The 14,191-nt window shown below is 48.9% G+C and overlaps 3 protein-coding genes across 3 annotated transcripts; 1 reads left to right on the forward strand and 2 right to left on the reverse strand.

Moving 5' to 3' along the window:
- Positions 1-1,704: 1,704 nt before the first annotated feature.
- On the forward strand, positions 1,705-2,135 carry LOC119711662 (scale keratin-like). The gene has a single exon (XM_038162114.1). The coding sequence runs from the start codon at positions 1,780-1,782 to the stop codon at positions 2,086-2,088; it is 309 nt and encodes a 102-aa protein (XP_038018042.1). The 5' UTR covers positions 1,705-1,779; the 3' UTR covers positions 2,089-2,135.
- A 3,391-nt stretch (positions 2,136-5,526) lies between these two features.
- LOC119711577 (scale keratin-like) lies at positions 5,527-6,156 on the reverse strand. Its single transcript, XM_038161948.1, has one exon. It carries the CDS (start codon positions 6,137-6,139, stop codon positions 5,771-5,773), a length of 369 nt encoding a protein of 122 aa, XP_038017876.1. The 5' UTR covers positions 6,140-6,156; the 3' UTR covers positions 5,527-5,770.
- Positions 6,157-10,644: 4,488 nt separating this feature from the next.
- Positions 10,645-11,118, reverse strand: LOC119711573 (scale keratin-like). The gene has a single exon (XM_038161943.1). It carries the CDS (start codon positions 11,116-11,118, stop codon positions 10,645-10,647), a length of 474 nt encoding a protein of 157 aa, XP_038017871.1.
- Between the last annotated feature and the right edge of the window lie 3,073 nt (positions 11,119-14,191).

A 14,191-nucleotide genomic window follows, 5' to 3' on the forward strand; every position in this document is an offset into this window, starting at 1 on the left:
GTCCCCTGAGCAACTTCATGGCTTGCGGACATCAGAATCAGGCGCGGAATTCCCTGTGGGATCTCAGCAGAGCAGAGGGGGAGAATTAAAGATCAGGAGCCGAAAGGAAGAATTTTTGGGTTCATTTGGGTTGATCCCACTCGGTTTCTCCTTTTGCCCTTTTAGGAGGATGGGGGGGTGGCGATGGGGATTTCCAGCAACTCCCGGGGGTTGTGGCCCCACAATTTCTCCTTCCCTGGTTTTTCCTAATCCTGGTTTTGGGTTTGGGTGAATCCTCTTAACTGTAAATTCCAAGGGTTGGGAAAACTCAGGGAAACCTCAGGAAAGGCTCCCTCAGGCTTCTTTCCCTAACAGTTGCCAATGGAAAAAATGGAACAAAATGAACATTTTGGAACAGAAATCTCAGTGCCACTCAAAACCCCACCGTTCAGTTTATAGCTCCGTAAAGGGGAGGGATTTTGGGGGCAAAAATCCTCATTTCTTGAGGAAATCTGGGAATAATGTTGGGTAAGAAAAATGGAGACACAATGGGAAACGTAATCCATGAATGACTGGAGAGGGAGGAATCTGAGGAAGAAATCTGCTGAAGTTGCAGCCAGAGCTCTGCCTCAGCTGGAGCTGCACCTGGACATTCCCAGGTTTTCCTGGGGTGATGCACAGATCCCCTCCCTGCCCTGGCTCACCCCAATCCATGAATCCTCCTCCCTCAGCAGTGCTGATCCCACAGATTCCCTAAAAAGTGGACGTGCATTTCTCCTGGAAAACTCCCAGGTTACTCCCCCTGGACGTTTCATGAAGCTGGGAGCGTTCCTTGATCGGGAGGATGGGAAGGAGCTCTTCCCATTCCCAAATTCCGTAGGAAGGCGCCTGCGGACGAACGTGCCTCGAGTCGGAGTCACTGTGGGTCAGTAATGGGAGAAATTGCACAATTCCCTTTTCCTCGGAAAAAGCGGGGTGGCATCCGCGCTATGTCAGCGCCTCGCGTTGATGGATCAAGCTCTGAGCAATCGTGAGGCAATCCCAGAAGTAGGAAAAAGCAACAAGGAAAATCAAGAAAAATAAATCGTTACCGCGCCTGAGTAATGCCATGGATGTAACAACAACGGCAATAATTGCTGAGCGAAATAATCACTTCATCTGGGCCAGCGAGAGGTGGAGGGAATTTTTCTTGGATCATTCATCAGCCGTGGATGTTTCAGCTCCAGCTGATTGCCCAAGAAAAGGTATAAAAACCCTCTCGGCTCTGGGCTGCTCCAGCAAACCCTCCCGACTCGCTCCGAGCTCCACAGGGGTGAGTCCGAGCCCGGAATTGCTCCGGGAACTGTCGGGATCTGAACTGAGCTTTGCTCGGATCCAGAACTGTGGGGCCAGCAGGGCCAGGGCAGGGATTGGGGTTTACTGGTCATTTTGGGGGTTACTGCTCATTTTGGGGTTTACGGGTAATTTTGGGGTTTACTGTTCATTTTGGGATTTACTGCTAATTTTGAGGGTTACTGCTCATTTTGGGGTTTACTGTTAATTTTGGAGTTTACTGATAATTTTGGGGTTTACTGTTAATTTTGGGGGGTGTATTTTTGTGTCAAATTGCCTCCATAATTAAGAGTCGGGAGGCATAGGAGACAAGGACATGAGAAGATGGAAAACCCCAAATTTTGAGCTTCTTTGTGACCTTTTTGCCGTCCGTTCTTTCTCCTCCCAGCCCAGCCTCCATCAAATCGGTCTCTGACCTTCCTGCTGCCTCGGCTTTGCGGTTCCAGACCCTTTCCCAAATCCCAGAAGATGTTTTCCTACAGACAGAGCTCCAGCTCCCGCTGCCTGGCCCCTTGCGGGATCTCCTGTCCCCAGCCCTGCGCGGACACCTGGAACCAGCCCTGTGTCACCTCCTGCGGGGACTCGCGGGCTGTCATCCACCCCCCACCCGTGGTCATCACCTTCCCGGGGCCCATCCTCAGCTCCTGCCCGCAGGAGAGCATCGTGGGGTCCTCGGCACCGTCAAACTTCCTAGGATCCGGGGCTTCCTACGGCTCCTACAGCTACGGGAGGTCCTACTCTTCCTACGGATCCTCTGGGAGCTGCAGACCCTGTTAAACATCCCAGGAATGAGCAGGAAGGAGCCAAGAGCCACCACGGAGCCTCCACAGATCCCGGCACTTCCCGCAGCATCCTCAGCCCCAAATCCCGGAGCATCCTCAGCCCCAAATCCCGCAGCATCCTCAGCCCCGAATCCCGGCACCTCCCGGAGCATCCTCAGCCCCAAATCCCGGAGCATCCTCAGCCCCAAATCCCGGAGCATCCTGAGCCCCGAATCCCGGCACTTCCTGAAACATCCTCAGCCCCAAATCCCGGAGCATCCTCAGCCCCAAATCCCAGCACTTTCCGGAGCGCCCTCAGCCCCAAATCCCGGAGCATCCTCAGCCCCAAATCCCGGCACTTCCCGGAGCATCCTCAGCCCCAAATCCCGGCACTTCCCGCAGCATCCTCAGCCCCAAATCCCGGCACTTCCCGGAGCATCCTCAGCCCCAAATCCCGCAGCATCCTCAGCCCCGAATCCCGCAGCATCCTCAGCCCCGAATCCCGGCAGATTCCGAAGCACTCTCAGCCCCAAATCCCGGCACTTCCCGAAGCATCTTCACCCCACGCTTTTACGCAAATTCCCTTTTCTTTTTCTTTTCTTCCCCCACCCTCCCCCCCCCCCCCCCCCCCCCCACCCGGCTCCGGCAAAAAACCGACCTCGGAATGGTCCCATCCATGATCCCTGGCTGGCTGAAAGTGGGATGAGGTCGTGTCTCCTTCCCGAAAACCCCGGAGTCACCCCTGTGGAATGCCCAGCCCTGGAGCGATTCTTTCCTTCATTTTCCCTGGGGTTTTCCATCCCTACCGTGGTATTTCGCTTCCTCCTTTCTCATTAAACCATTGCGCATCAAAATCCAGAGTTTTCCTGTGGTTTTTATCCGTAATTTTGGGGGTTTTCCGCCAGTCTGGGGGAGGGCGGCAGGTTCTGGTGCCTTTCCACACCGGACCGTGCCCAGCTCCTTTTGGCGGTGACACAAAGTCATTCCAAGAGGGATAAAGAGGTTTTGGAACTCTCCCAATCCCAGTCGGATCTTCCCTCAGGGCAGGCGTGGCTGTTCCCTGTTCCCAAGGAAAGTCAAACACGGGTGACTCGGATTATTTGTGGCTCAATTCCTGCCCGGGGCTGCGATGTAATTATATCCCCACACGGTAATTTTACTTTTTTTTTTTCATTGTTTAAAAACAGCCTGGGGAAAAAAAAAAAACAAACAAAACTTTCCTTGAAAAACTTCCCTTGGAAATTCCCACAGGAATTTCTACCTGAAAGGCAAATTTTTGGTGGAATTCTGTGAGATCCTTGAACTTTCCGGTAAATAAATTTAAATAAATTAAAGAGTTGGTAAAGTGTTCCCTGCAGAGCAACCCACTCTCCCCTGGGAGAGTGGGGAAATTCTCTTTTCCAGGGAATTTCTGGAATTTCTTTTCCAGGGAATTTCTGGAATTTCTGGAATTTCTTTTCCAGGGAATTTCTGGCTGCCCCATCCCTGGAATTGTCCAAGAACGAGCTGGAGCAGCCTGGGATGGGGGAAGGAGTGCCTGCCCATAAATCAAAGATCCTCAAAGTCCCTTCCAACCCGATGCATTTTCTGCTTCTGTGAAACCCCAAAGGAGAATTTTTAAGTTTAATTCCTCAATTCTCCCTGGGCTTGGAAGGAAAATAAAGAAACACAGGAGAAAGTTCCAAAAATGTCACAAAATTTAGGGGGTTTTCTCCTCCTTTTTCGGTCTCTGTTTTGGGGCAGCCTCTGGCCCCGTGAGCCCTGATTATGGAGCCAATTTGAAACAAAAACCATCATTTTCTGGCCGCTGCAACACTGGGATGCGTCCGTGGCATTTCCTGAAGTTCTCGGGCACAATTTGAAGAAGAACAGGACGGAAAAATTCCGATGGCCACAACTGAGGCTCCTGATCCACCTTCCACCCAAACAGAGAATTCCCGGGAGCCGGGAGAAAACTTGAGGATGAGAAAAGCTCTGCTCTGAACCGCAGAGGTCACTGCACCCTTGTCTTACCCCTGCTCGCTCCCAGGACAGGGGAAGTGCTGTTAATTGAGGTGCAATCGGCAGCTGACTCATGAAAGGCGTTGCAAACGCCGAATCCCAGCTCGGGGCATGTCCCAATGCCAATTAAACCTCCCGTGTTTGATTTATAGATTTTATTTAATGGATAAAATTATTATTAAAAGGTTCTTCGGTGTTCTGAGCTGGCAAAATCTTTATTTAATGGGTTTTTAGGTGCTCCGGGCTGGCAAATTATTTATTTAAAGGTTTTTAGGTGCTCCGGGCTGGCAAATTCTTTCTTTAAAGGTTTTTAGGTGCTCCGGGCTGGCAAATTCTTTCTTTAAAGGTTTTTAGGTGCTCCGGGCTGGCAAAATCTTTATTTAATGGGTTTTTAGGTGCTCCGGGCTGGCAAATTCCCTGCAGGCACAAAGGCCCAGGGATGTGCCCTGCTGGATTCCAGGGCCAGATTCCCGTGGGATTGCCAAAGGGAGGATTTAGGATTTGCCATTTTTCTCATTTTGCGGTTGGAGGAGCTGCACTTCAATTTTTTTTCAGGTGTTTTAAATGAAATTCTCCCTCAGGCACACTGAAGAAAATATTCTTTTTTAGCTCATTCCCTCTTTTTTTTTTTAATTTTTAAATTAAAAACCCAAATAATTTATTAAGAATGTCTGGAATCTTTGATTTTTGCAGTGTTCAAGGGGTTTTGAGCAACCTGATCTAGTGAGAGAAGACTAGAGGGGTTGGACTGGATGACCTTTGGAGGTCCTTCCCAATCCAAACCATTCCCTGATTCCTTGTTAATTAAAAAAAAAACCCCAAAAAACCAGAATAATTCTACCCGATCAATTCCCCATGTCTCGAAAATTTTGCCCATGGGCTTTTCCAGCCTTAATGACTGGAATTCTGCTATTCTAATATTTTATTTTTAACCTTCAAAGGATGGAAAGCTGCTCCTGAGGAGTTTTATTACAGAAACATTTGGAAAACCAAGTGAACTCAGGCTGTGCTGCTCCTCGGGGAGCAGCTCGGACCCGCCTGGGGGCAGATCAGTGGGTGAAGGGAAAAAAGGGGGAAAAGGGGGGAAAAGGGGGAAAAATGGAAACCAGGAGGCTGCTGTGTGATGCAATGAAGTTTTAATGAGCGAGAAATGCCCCTTTGCAAAGCCAGAGATCACAGAAGGTGGAAAATCAATTTCTGGACAATTCAGGGGAAAATCCATTCCCGGATAATTTCGGGGAAAATCCATTCCCGGGTAATTTCGGGGAAAGTCCAACCAAAGTCCTGCTCCGAGAGGTCCTCAGCTTCTCCTGGCTGTTGTCCGAGGGTGTTGGTCACTGTGGGTGAAATCCATAGGGAATGGGCTGTCCCACATCGGTCCAATAAATTGGGAATGCCAGAACAGGGATTGGGCAGTCCCACATCAGTCCAATAAATCGGGAATGCTGGAACTGGGATTGGGCAGTCCCACACTCATTAAATAAATTGGGAATGCCGGAACAGGGATTGGGCTTTCCCATGCTGGTCCAATAAATCGGGAATGCCGGAACAGGCAGCGAGAGCAAACAACGAGGAGGTGCCGAGCAAGAAGTAGGAGAAAGATCGGGAATGCGAAGAGCACCACGGAAACGCCCACCCTTCATGCTCGTGGCCGGGGATTTGGGCATTCCCGGGATTCCCTGGAGGCCCCGGTGCTCTCAGCAGGGCCCGCAGGAGCCACGGAAGAGGCGGCTGAAGCGGCGCGACGCGGAGGGGCCGCAGGAGCCGCCGGCCAGCGCCGAGATCCCGTATCCAGAGCGGGCGCCATATCCCGGGAAAGCTCCGGAACCGTAGAGACTCCCATAGCCCAGGGAGCCGCCAAAGGCCGGGGCTCCAGCAGATCCCACCACGGCCTGCTGCGGGAAGGAGCTGAGGATGGGGCCGGGGAAGGTGACCACCACTGGGGGTGGCTGGATGAGGGCGGTGGAGTCGGGGCACTGGCGGACGCACGGCTCGTTGCAGCTGTTGGCCACGGGCTGCGGGCAGGAGATGCCGGCCGTGGTGGGGCAGAGGTCGTAGCAGGACATTTCCTGGCAGGGGTGGAGGTTCCTGGAAGGCAGAGAAGGAGCTGCTGAAAAGTGAAGATCTACGGAAGGGGCGTGGTGGGGGTTTGGGGGAGCTGGGAAATGGGGGAAAACATCCCCGGGGGAAAAGGTGGGGTGGGATAGGAGGAGGTTTGGGGTTGGGAGAGGTGGGGTGGGATGGGATGGGATGGGATGGGATGGGATGGGAGTTGGAAATGGAAATGGAAATGGAAATGGAAATGGAAATGGAAATGGAAATGGAAATGGAAATGGGATGGGATGGAAATAGGATGGGATGGGATAGAAATGGAATGGGATGGGAGCTGGAAATGGAAATGGGATGGAGATGGAAATGGGATGGGATGGGATGGGATGGGATGGAGATGCGATGGAGCAGGATGAAACAGGATGGAGATGACATAGGAAAGAACGAGGTGGGATGGACGCGGGATAGGATGGAAGGAGCACAATTCCTTCATCAGATAAAAATACGGATTTAAAACATTTTTCCCCCTGGATATCTGGGCACAAAAGCCTTTAGTTTAATATTTTTTTTCAGTAAAAAGTAGAAATATTATTTTATTCACTGGGTCAGAGCAGGAGTCTCTTCTCCTTTTTGGCTGTGGTGAAAACAACAAAATATTTTTATATTTATATATATATGACTAGAATTAAAATAAACTCTTCAGGTGGATAGCTCAGGACATGGACAAATTTCCCAGATACAGTCACGGACTGAAATGCAGGAAAATTCAGCATTTTAAGGCTTGTGCAGGCCTGAATTTTCATTCTGCTGTCAGTCCGAGCATGGCCAAATAGGAATAAGAAGAAAAAAAATCATCCCTAAATAAAAAATGCCTCAAATGGATTTGGCTACTAAAGCCTTGCAGTAAAATACTCGCCAGGAAACTGCAAAAATGAAAATTTAAAGAATAAAGAAAAGAATAGGGGAAAAACAAAATCCTGAAAATTAATATAATGGTTGCGAACAGCAACTGGAATAAAAAATCAAAAAGCAGAGGCATTCTGGAGCTGGGAGAGGAATGAAAAGGCACCGGACTTACCTGATGGAGAGGGGAAAAGCAGGAGAATGATGGAAAAGCTCCGCAGAGCTGCCGCTTTTATACAAACCCTGCGATGCCCCGGGGCTGAACACGCCGAGCCCGGGAGTCGCCACCTGGGACGAGCCCAAATCACTCCCCAAAGTGACGAAACTCTCCTGGCTTTGCAAAACCACCCTGAATCTCTGGCCAGCACATTCCAGCTGCCGGCTCCCTTTCATCTCGGATCCTGATGGAGCAGCTCCATCCCTCCCAGCGGGAATTAAATCCCATTTGCTAAGCCCTTCCTTCATTAGCTTCATTAATGATTTTAATCAGAGTCAGAACCTGCTGCCGTACACAGGTTTGGTGTTTAGGGCTCCAGATTTCGGCTCTCATCACTTCTGCTCCCAGATTTTGCAACGAGGAGAGGTGCAAGGGGTTTTGATCGGTTTTGTACTCGCAGCCACAAACCTCAGGTCGTTGTGGGAATCATTTGCCCGCTGGGATTGGGAAATTCCCGATTTTCCTCAATGCAGAAAACACAATATTTTAGTACCTAAAACAGGGCTTAAATCGAAGTTTTTGGTTTTGTTGTTTTTGTTTTTTTTTTCTCTGGAGGGATATCAGTGGTTTTTTCACAGATGAACATCGCCAGGTCCAACCTCAAAACCCCTCATTTGCTGCGGATGAGTTATTAAATAAACACATTCCTGCCAAAGTTACACTGGAATTGGGAGGGTCTTTCCCCCAAACTTTGGGATATACCCGGGGGATTACAGGAATAATTTCCCCCAAAAGGTGTCCAAATATTTTTGGGGCGTGTTTTTAAGCAATTCCCAAACCCTCCTTAATAGTTTATGCATGAAATGGGGTGTGATTATTGCAATATAAATATGTGGTTGTGTTCTAACAGCCCAGCATTTTGAAACATAATTAAAATTAGTCTTAAAATTATTATTAATAATACATTTTTAAAAAATTGTCCAAATGAACTCTTCCTGTTCCCTTCACCAGCTCATGGCTTCTCACCTCAGTGGATTTTCTTGTCTAATTTAAATTTTCATTTATTTGGGTGAGTTTCTTCTTCAGCGCTGATGTTTTAACTCACGTTTTCTCTGTTTGTAGCTTGAACACCTGTGAGACAAAACACGGATCTGGATGGTTTAAAAAACATCTGTAATTTCCTCTCAAAGGTTCTGAATGGTTTTGTCCAAATCCAAATACCAACCACACATAAAAGTTGCTGATTTCACAAGGAAGGCACCGAGGTTTTCATCAATTTTTTATCTACCATGGGCGAAGAAGAAAGGAAAAAAATCTTGCACCTTCAAGCAGATGAAAATGATGATTAACACCTGAGCCAGCATCATTATGCCAGCTAATGAGAGGTGAATAAATGAAGCAGCAGAATCCGCGCCGTCATTCTGAGTGTATTTCATGGAACGTTACCAGGCGTGAACCTCGGCCAATTAAAGTGCTGAGATGAAAGAAATCTTGGGGTTGTAATTTGTGTTTCGTGCAGCGTCAGAATTTGAATCAACTCATAAACAGAAATATTGAGCAAAACCCTTTCGTCACCGCGAGGTGACCCAGGTGTGATAAACGCGCTAATGGGAGCCTCGCGCTCTCCAGCAGCTCAGAGGACGTGTCAAAAACCCCTCTTCGAAACTGCCTGGAGTTTCACAGAATCCCAGAGCTATTTGAGTTGGAAAAGAGCTCCGAGGTCACCGAGTCCAACTGGGACCACCCTCCCCTGGTCATCCAGACCAACGTCCAGGAATTCCTTGGGCTGTCAAGGATGACCGCTCCAAACCTCCCCGGGAGGAATTTTCCCAAATTTCCCACCCTGGCACAGCTCGAGGCCGTTCCCTCTTGTCCTGTCCCTGTTCCCTGGGATCAGATCCCAAATCCCCCCTGGATCCCCCTTTTCTCCAGGCTGAGCCCCACCAGCTCCCTCAGGATTCTCCATTCCCTTTTCCAGCTGCTCCAGCCGCGTTCCCTTCCCTGGACATTCTCCAGCCCCTCAATGTCCCCCTTGCCATGAGGGGCCCAGAACTGGACACCAGATTTTCCCATTTCCGTGAGATTTCCAAGCTTTTCCCTTTGTCCCAGAGAAGGTTCTGCTGGGTGATGGCCACGCTGGTGTCACCTGATGACCGTCACATTTCCCGATGACCAACTCGAGGATTGCCCTGGCCCGAGGGTGGTGGCTCAGCCACCATCCAGTGTCATCACGCGGATCCTTTGTCCCTTCCCTCCGGAAGCACCGCGGGATCTCCGTTAGAGCCTGGCTTAAACCACGCTTAAGGGCTCCTTTTGTAACCTGAGCTTTTCTTACCCTGCTCTTCACCACCACAGATTTTCTGGCAGATTTTTCAGGTCCTGGCAGGAGATAAGCAGATTTCCTGACTGATTTTTCAGGCCCTGGCAGGAGGTAGAAATTTTCTGACTGATTTATCAGGTCCTGGCAGGACATAGAACATCCCCTCCCTGTCATTTGGATGCCACTGGGGAAGCTCTGGTTTCTGCTGGGAGTCATTCAATTTTTGCAGCAGTTTTTGCCTTTTTAAATTCACGTTTTCCCTTCAGTTTTCTGGTCAGAAGTTCTCTAAACATGGTGATGTTCAACAAATCTTTTTTTGCTGCAGGAAAATGTGTACCCTGAGATCTTTTGGCAGCTGAACCAGATCAGGAAAACTCCCTGTGAGATAAGGATCTGCCTGAATCAGGAGGTGGCTTTGTGCCTTGCTGATGACATAAGAAGATAATGACATTTATGGTGCAGTGCTTTTGTTGGGTTTTAGGCTACTTATAAAATATGGACACAAATTTTATTTCTATTTAATCTATAAATAAATTAAACCCATGGTCTTGACAATCTTCAAGGCTCTTCCAACCCAATTCAGTGATTCCACGACCACTCATGAGGTCCTTGTTGTGGATTTAAAGAAGTTGCCTCTGCACACAGGGCTCAAATGTAGAGGAAACTCCTGCTCACCTTTGGCCACCATGCTGTGACCACGTTGCAATTCCATAAATGTTAATTTACTGAAATTGTAAATTCATGGGTAAAACGGCCCCATGGAAGGCTCTCCATGGAGACTTTCCCCTCTGGGCGGGGTTTGCTCAATGTTTTTGCAGCCTCATGCAGAGCAGGGAGCTTTACCCAGCAAGGTTGGCAAACTCAGGGTGGGTGAGGACACAAAAGCCCAAACACGAGGATTTTCAGTGATGCAACAGTTTTAATGAGAATGAAAAGAACACAAACAACATGGTAACATCAGGGTTGTAAATACAAGCAGAGCTTGAAAGACACTTCAGTCTGTCACTGCATTCAGCCACAGGGGTGATAAAGAAGATAACAAGGATTTGAACTCATGGAGGTATCAGGAAAGAATTTAAGGGGAAGAAAAATCTGCATTTTGCTTTGCTCTTCTACATCATCCGGAGGGGTTTCCGTAGGGTTTAGCAGGAGCCCCAGAAGCCGCGGCCGTAGCGGCCGTACCAGGAGGAGTAGGGGCTGCAATAGCCGGAGCCAAAGGCTCTGCCAGAGCCATACAGGCCCCGGTACCCCCCACAGGACCCCAGGCCCCCATAGCCCCACAGACCCCCGTAGCCCAGGGATCCGTAACCCCCATATCCATAGAGACCCCCGTAGCCCAGGGAGCCATAGCCCCCATAGCCCAGGGAGCCGTAGCCCCCATAGCCCAGGGAGGCCCCCGAGGCTGCCAGGACAGGCGCTCCAGCAGATCCCACCACGGAATCCTGCGGGAAGGAGCTGAGGATGGGGCCGGGGAAGGTGACCACCACGGCGGGAGGCTGGATCACGGTGGTGGAGTCGGGGCACTGGCGGACGCACGGCTCGTTCCCGCTGTCAGCCAGGGGCTGGGGGCGGGCGACGCCGCAGGCAGAGGAGGGGTACAGGTCGTAGCAGGACATCTTGTAGGGGTTGGAGGTCAGCGGACACTGAGGAGTGAGCAAAAGGCAGAAATTCAATGGTTAAAAGATTTGACAGTTGGACGTGTGGATGAAAATAATTGTTACGTGTCAAGTCTTGGTTGTCCTTCATTCTCGTCTGTGTTTTTGTAAATCACTCGCTCTCTGGGCTGTCGTCTCTCCTGGGGTCTCATTCCTAATTTCTTGTACTTCATTCCCACCATAGAAAGCCCATAGAAAATTCTTACTGGCTGAACAAACCTTCTGCAAGGTTTCGGAAGCTGCTTCGGTTTCTAATTCTAAATTTTTCTAATTTCTACTAAGAAGAAAGAATGATTCTACCACTTCAAACTTATGAATGTCCAGAACCAACTGAAAATAAAACCATCACAACGAAACCCACTTATTAAAAAATCTTAGAATCCTTATGGATGATCCCAACCTTGATTAAGACCAGCAGAAAAGAGAGACTGGAATTTTCTAAGGGAAAATTCTAAGGGAAGAGATCCCTTAGAATGGTGCTTACCTTTCTCACGGAGGTGAATGAAGCAAGGCAGGCGAAGTGAAGAGCCCTGGGTTGGGAGAGCTTTTATACCATTCCCAAGATCCCAGGGAGCATCTAGGGTGCAATTTGGGGATATGCATAATTGGGACAAACCCCAAATGAATGCGACACGTAGGTCCTCAAAGTTCTGCTGACTCTTTGTTTGTTTGCTGGTCCGAAGTCTCGTGAAACGTGATAGGTGCGTTTCATCAGAGCCCTCTTTCATCTGGAATGATGACAAGTCATCCTCATTCCTGTTATCATTCCATTCACAGCCCTGGCGTTACAGCAGGAATTATCCCAACGCTTTTTCGGAGCTTCTCCATCGTTAATGGCAAAACCCGTCTGCTCGCTTGGGGTCACCTGATGAGCAGAGCTTTTTTTCCACTAAAAGAACAAAATACCTGGAGAAAAAAATGATTTAGAGCAACTTTGGAGTGGTCATTTTTGTCATGATCACTCTCTGCTTAATGCGAGAACAATATGGAACCCAAAGGAAGGCACGGAAAGCATCCTGTGGTCCTTAAATGGTTTTTGTTACAGAATCTTGGAATTATTTGGGTTGGAAGTCCTCCAAGACCATCAAGTCCAAGCTGTGACCGACCCACAGTCATTCCCTGTTTTCTTGTCCCTTTTTCCTTGGGACCAGAGCCTCTGGTTGCCCCATCCCTGGAATTGTTTTTGAATAAAATACGGTTCATGAATTTCCGGGTTTTACTCAGAATTTTTTATTTAAAATTCTCTTTCATTGGGAAAAATCCTGAAGGGGCACGAGCCCCCAGTATTTGGCCTTGAACTGATGATACCAAGGACACAAATATCTTGACTGAGGTGTTTGAATGTGATGTCACTCCGTAATTGTGAGGCACCTAAATCCAGATCCGTGCCTTTAATCTACTGGATCATCTACAGGATTTGCATGGACTTGCTCCCTGGAAGCTTGAAAAGATTATTGTCCAGAAGCCCCTGGCCCCCAAAGGCTGAGAACCCCACCTCACCATTTAGGGATCACCTATGGTGTGGAGTCTGCAGTATTAAAATGGCCCACCCTTAAACGAGGCAAGAAGGAGCCTTTTCGTCACAGGTTCCAAATTTCTGATTGGTCCCTCACCCCAGAAATTTCCAGCTCAGCCCTTTTTGGGATTTATGACTTGTGTATCACAGGAGCTCACAAATTCCTAAGAACACGAGGCAATCATTCAAAGCACTTGCGTCATATTTTGACTTTTGCACCAGAGGATCCATTTTTTCCTCAGAAATCCCACATTTCCTCAATGTTCTCAGGTGCCATCTTTGTCCAGAAAACATCGGACCCTCAACACCTGGGAAAAGTCTCTTCAGGACCTCCAATCCCTTTGTGGCTTTCGTTAACTTTGTGAATTCATTCCTTGTTTGTCTCCCAAACCCAAGCAAGCCTCAGGAAGACAAAGGTTCCTCTCTGTCTCCTCCATGGAACTCTGTGGCCTTGGCCAAAATTGAGGATTTCACTGTTATTTTCCTGCTCAGGACTAAATTCTGGTGGAATTTGTGATTCTGATGAACCCGTGAGCCACTCTCCAGGTATTCAGTTAATACTGAGAGGAGCTGGCTTGGCGATTCCTGATGTAATTCCAAGGAAGTGACAGGAATAATGCCGGGTGTTAATCTCCCCCCAATTCGTCACAAGATGAAAGAATTCTCTATAATCTTCAGGTGATGCTTAGATCATTATTACAAACAAATTTGAAAGGCCTCATAAACGCCAATAATGAACCCAACAATTTCATCATCCTGATGGTTGCATGAGTTTGAAATTGGGGCGGGCAAGAGATGCTGATCTGGTACCTCCAGCTGATATAAAAGCTCCTCTGTCTCCTCGCTCCTCCAAACGCTTCCCTTGACTTCTTGGAGACTTGGGTAAGTCTGAATCTTCTCCGTTGCTCTCGGTGTATTTTTTATTGTTGGTTTCAACTCCATTTGATGTCCAACACCTTTCTGTTGGGTGAATCTGCATAGGCTTGGGAAAGATCAAGGACCTTTCTGTCTTTTTGGTGTGTGAGGAGTTCTTGGTGTCAGGAACTCTGGACCTTGGAGCAACTGGACAGTGCTCTGAGTCAGCTGAGGTGACTGGATCCCCTCCCCTGCGGAGCCAGGCTGGGAGAGCTGGGAATGTCCAGCCTGGAGGAACGGGGGTTGTGTGGAGACCTCAGGATCTGCAGGGGCTCCAGGGAAGCTGGAGAGGGGGGACTTTCCTCAGGAACAGCAGGGACAGGACACAGGGAATGACAGAGGGGAAATTTGGGTTGGATATTGGGAAGAAATATTTCCCTGTGAAGGTGGGGAGGCCCTGGCACTGGATATTCCATGGATTCTCCATCCCTGGAAGTGTCCAAAGTCAGTTGGGATGGGGCTTGGAGCAACCTGGGATAGTGGGAGGTGTCCCTGCCCATGGAGGGGGTGGGACTGGATGATCTTAAGGGTCTCTTCCAAACCAGGCAATTCCAAGGTCTTCTGGTTTAGCTCTAAATAACCCTGCCAAGAGCAGGGAGTTGG

Source organism: Motacilla alba, chromosome 25 (genome assembly GCF_015832195.1).
Source record: "Motacilla alba alba isolate MOTALB_02 chromosome 25, Motacilla_alba_V1.0_pri, whole genome shotgun sequence".
Classification (NCBI taxonomy): domain Eukaryota; kingdom Metazoa; phylum Chordata; class Aves; order Passeriformes; family Motacillidae; genus Motacilla; species Motacilla alba.

What these genes read in the sequence shown, in the direction of transcription:
- LOC119711573 (XM_038161943.1), bottom strand. Translation starts at nt 11,118, where the DNA reads ATGTCCTGCTACGACCTGTACCCCTCCTCTGCCTGCGGCGTCGCCCGC.
- LOC119711662 (XM_038162114.1), top strand. Translation starts at nt 1,780, where the DNA reads ATGTTTTCCTACAGACAGAGCTCCAGCTCCCGCTGCCTGGCCCCTTGC.
- LOC119711577 (XM_038161948.1), bottom strand. Translation starts at nt 6,139, where the DNA reads ATGTCCTGCTACGACCTCTGCCCCACCACGGCCGGCATCTCCTGCCCG.